This window comes from Sprattus sprattus (assembly GCF_963457725.1).
Source record: "Sprattus sprattus genome assembly, chromosome: 2".
NCBI classification, from domain to species: Eukaryota; Metazoa; Chordata; class Actinopteri; order Clupeiformes; family Clupeidae; genus Sprattus; species Sprattus sprattus.
In genome coordinates, this window is record NC_137921.1 from 41,025,951 (window position 1) to 41,026,780 (window position 830).

The following is an 830-nucleotide window of genomic DNA, read 5'->3' on the forward strand; positions in this document are numbered from 1 at the left end:
CGTGTCTCCTTTGGTTGGGCATGCACGTGAGGGAAGGAGGCGGCCCCCACAGCGCGCGAGAGCAGGGGGGCTGGGTTACGGGTAGTGGAGCGGCCGACTGGGGAGGCGCGCGATAAAAGAAGAGGAGGAACTCTTGAAGCATTAAAACAACTGTATGCGAGAGCGGCTGCAGGTCAGATTATTTTGCTCAGAGCTGATTCGGGGGACTAATTCCTCTCTAAACGACAATCCGACGGCAGTCACCCTAGCCAGAGCACACGGAGGTTTCAGGCAGTCACGCTTAGATTTCAGAAGTCCTCATAACGAGCCTGGGCTGCTGGCTCCTCTGCTCACCTCCGCAAGCCGCCGGTGAAGAAAATCGACGGAACTCCTGATTTCAGCACCCGGGGGAAGGACAGCTCCACTCCCTCCTCCCTCGTCTGCCAGCTCCGCCACACTTTTCACCCCGCTAATAGACGCGCTCTACCGTGTTCCAGAGCAAGTTATGAACACTTCGCACATATGAGCACCCCTGGCTCAGCACGCGACTCATCACAAGTGTTCGACTAACACACTACGACCATCGGACGTCAGCGCTCCGACTTGAGCTCAATATGTACCAGGGCCACTCGCAGGTAAGGCTCAATTATCCTACTGTCTATTGCTCCGTACAAAATTGTTTATTTTAAGTAAACGACATTGTTAAACTATACAAATGTTGACGAAAAACGGTACCATATACCGTACGCGTTTGTGTTTACACAACTACTGTCTCATCCGGCGGCTCTAAGCAGGTCCCGTCCGAGAGCGACGGAAAGCAGAGCAAACAGCGCCGCGAGCGATAGAGCCAC

The 830-nt window shown here is 54.2% G+C and overlaps 1 protein-coding gene across 1 annotated transcript in view; it reads left to right on the forward strand.

The window, feature by feature from the left end:
* Positions 1–593: 593 nt before the first annotated feature.
* The window catches only part of pex5la (peroxisomal biogenesis factor 5-like a), a gene marked incomplete at both ends in the record, with an annotated part of 126,378 nt that continues 126,141 nt past the window's right edge, over positions 594–830 (forward strand). Inside the window, one exon of the mRNA XM_080832957.1 lies at positions 594–614. Coding sequence (XP_080689083.1) covers positions 594–614 — 21 coding nt within the window. The remainder of the gene's footprint in view (positions 615–830) is intronic.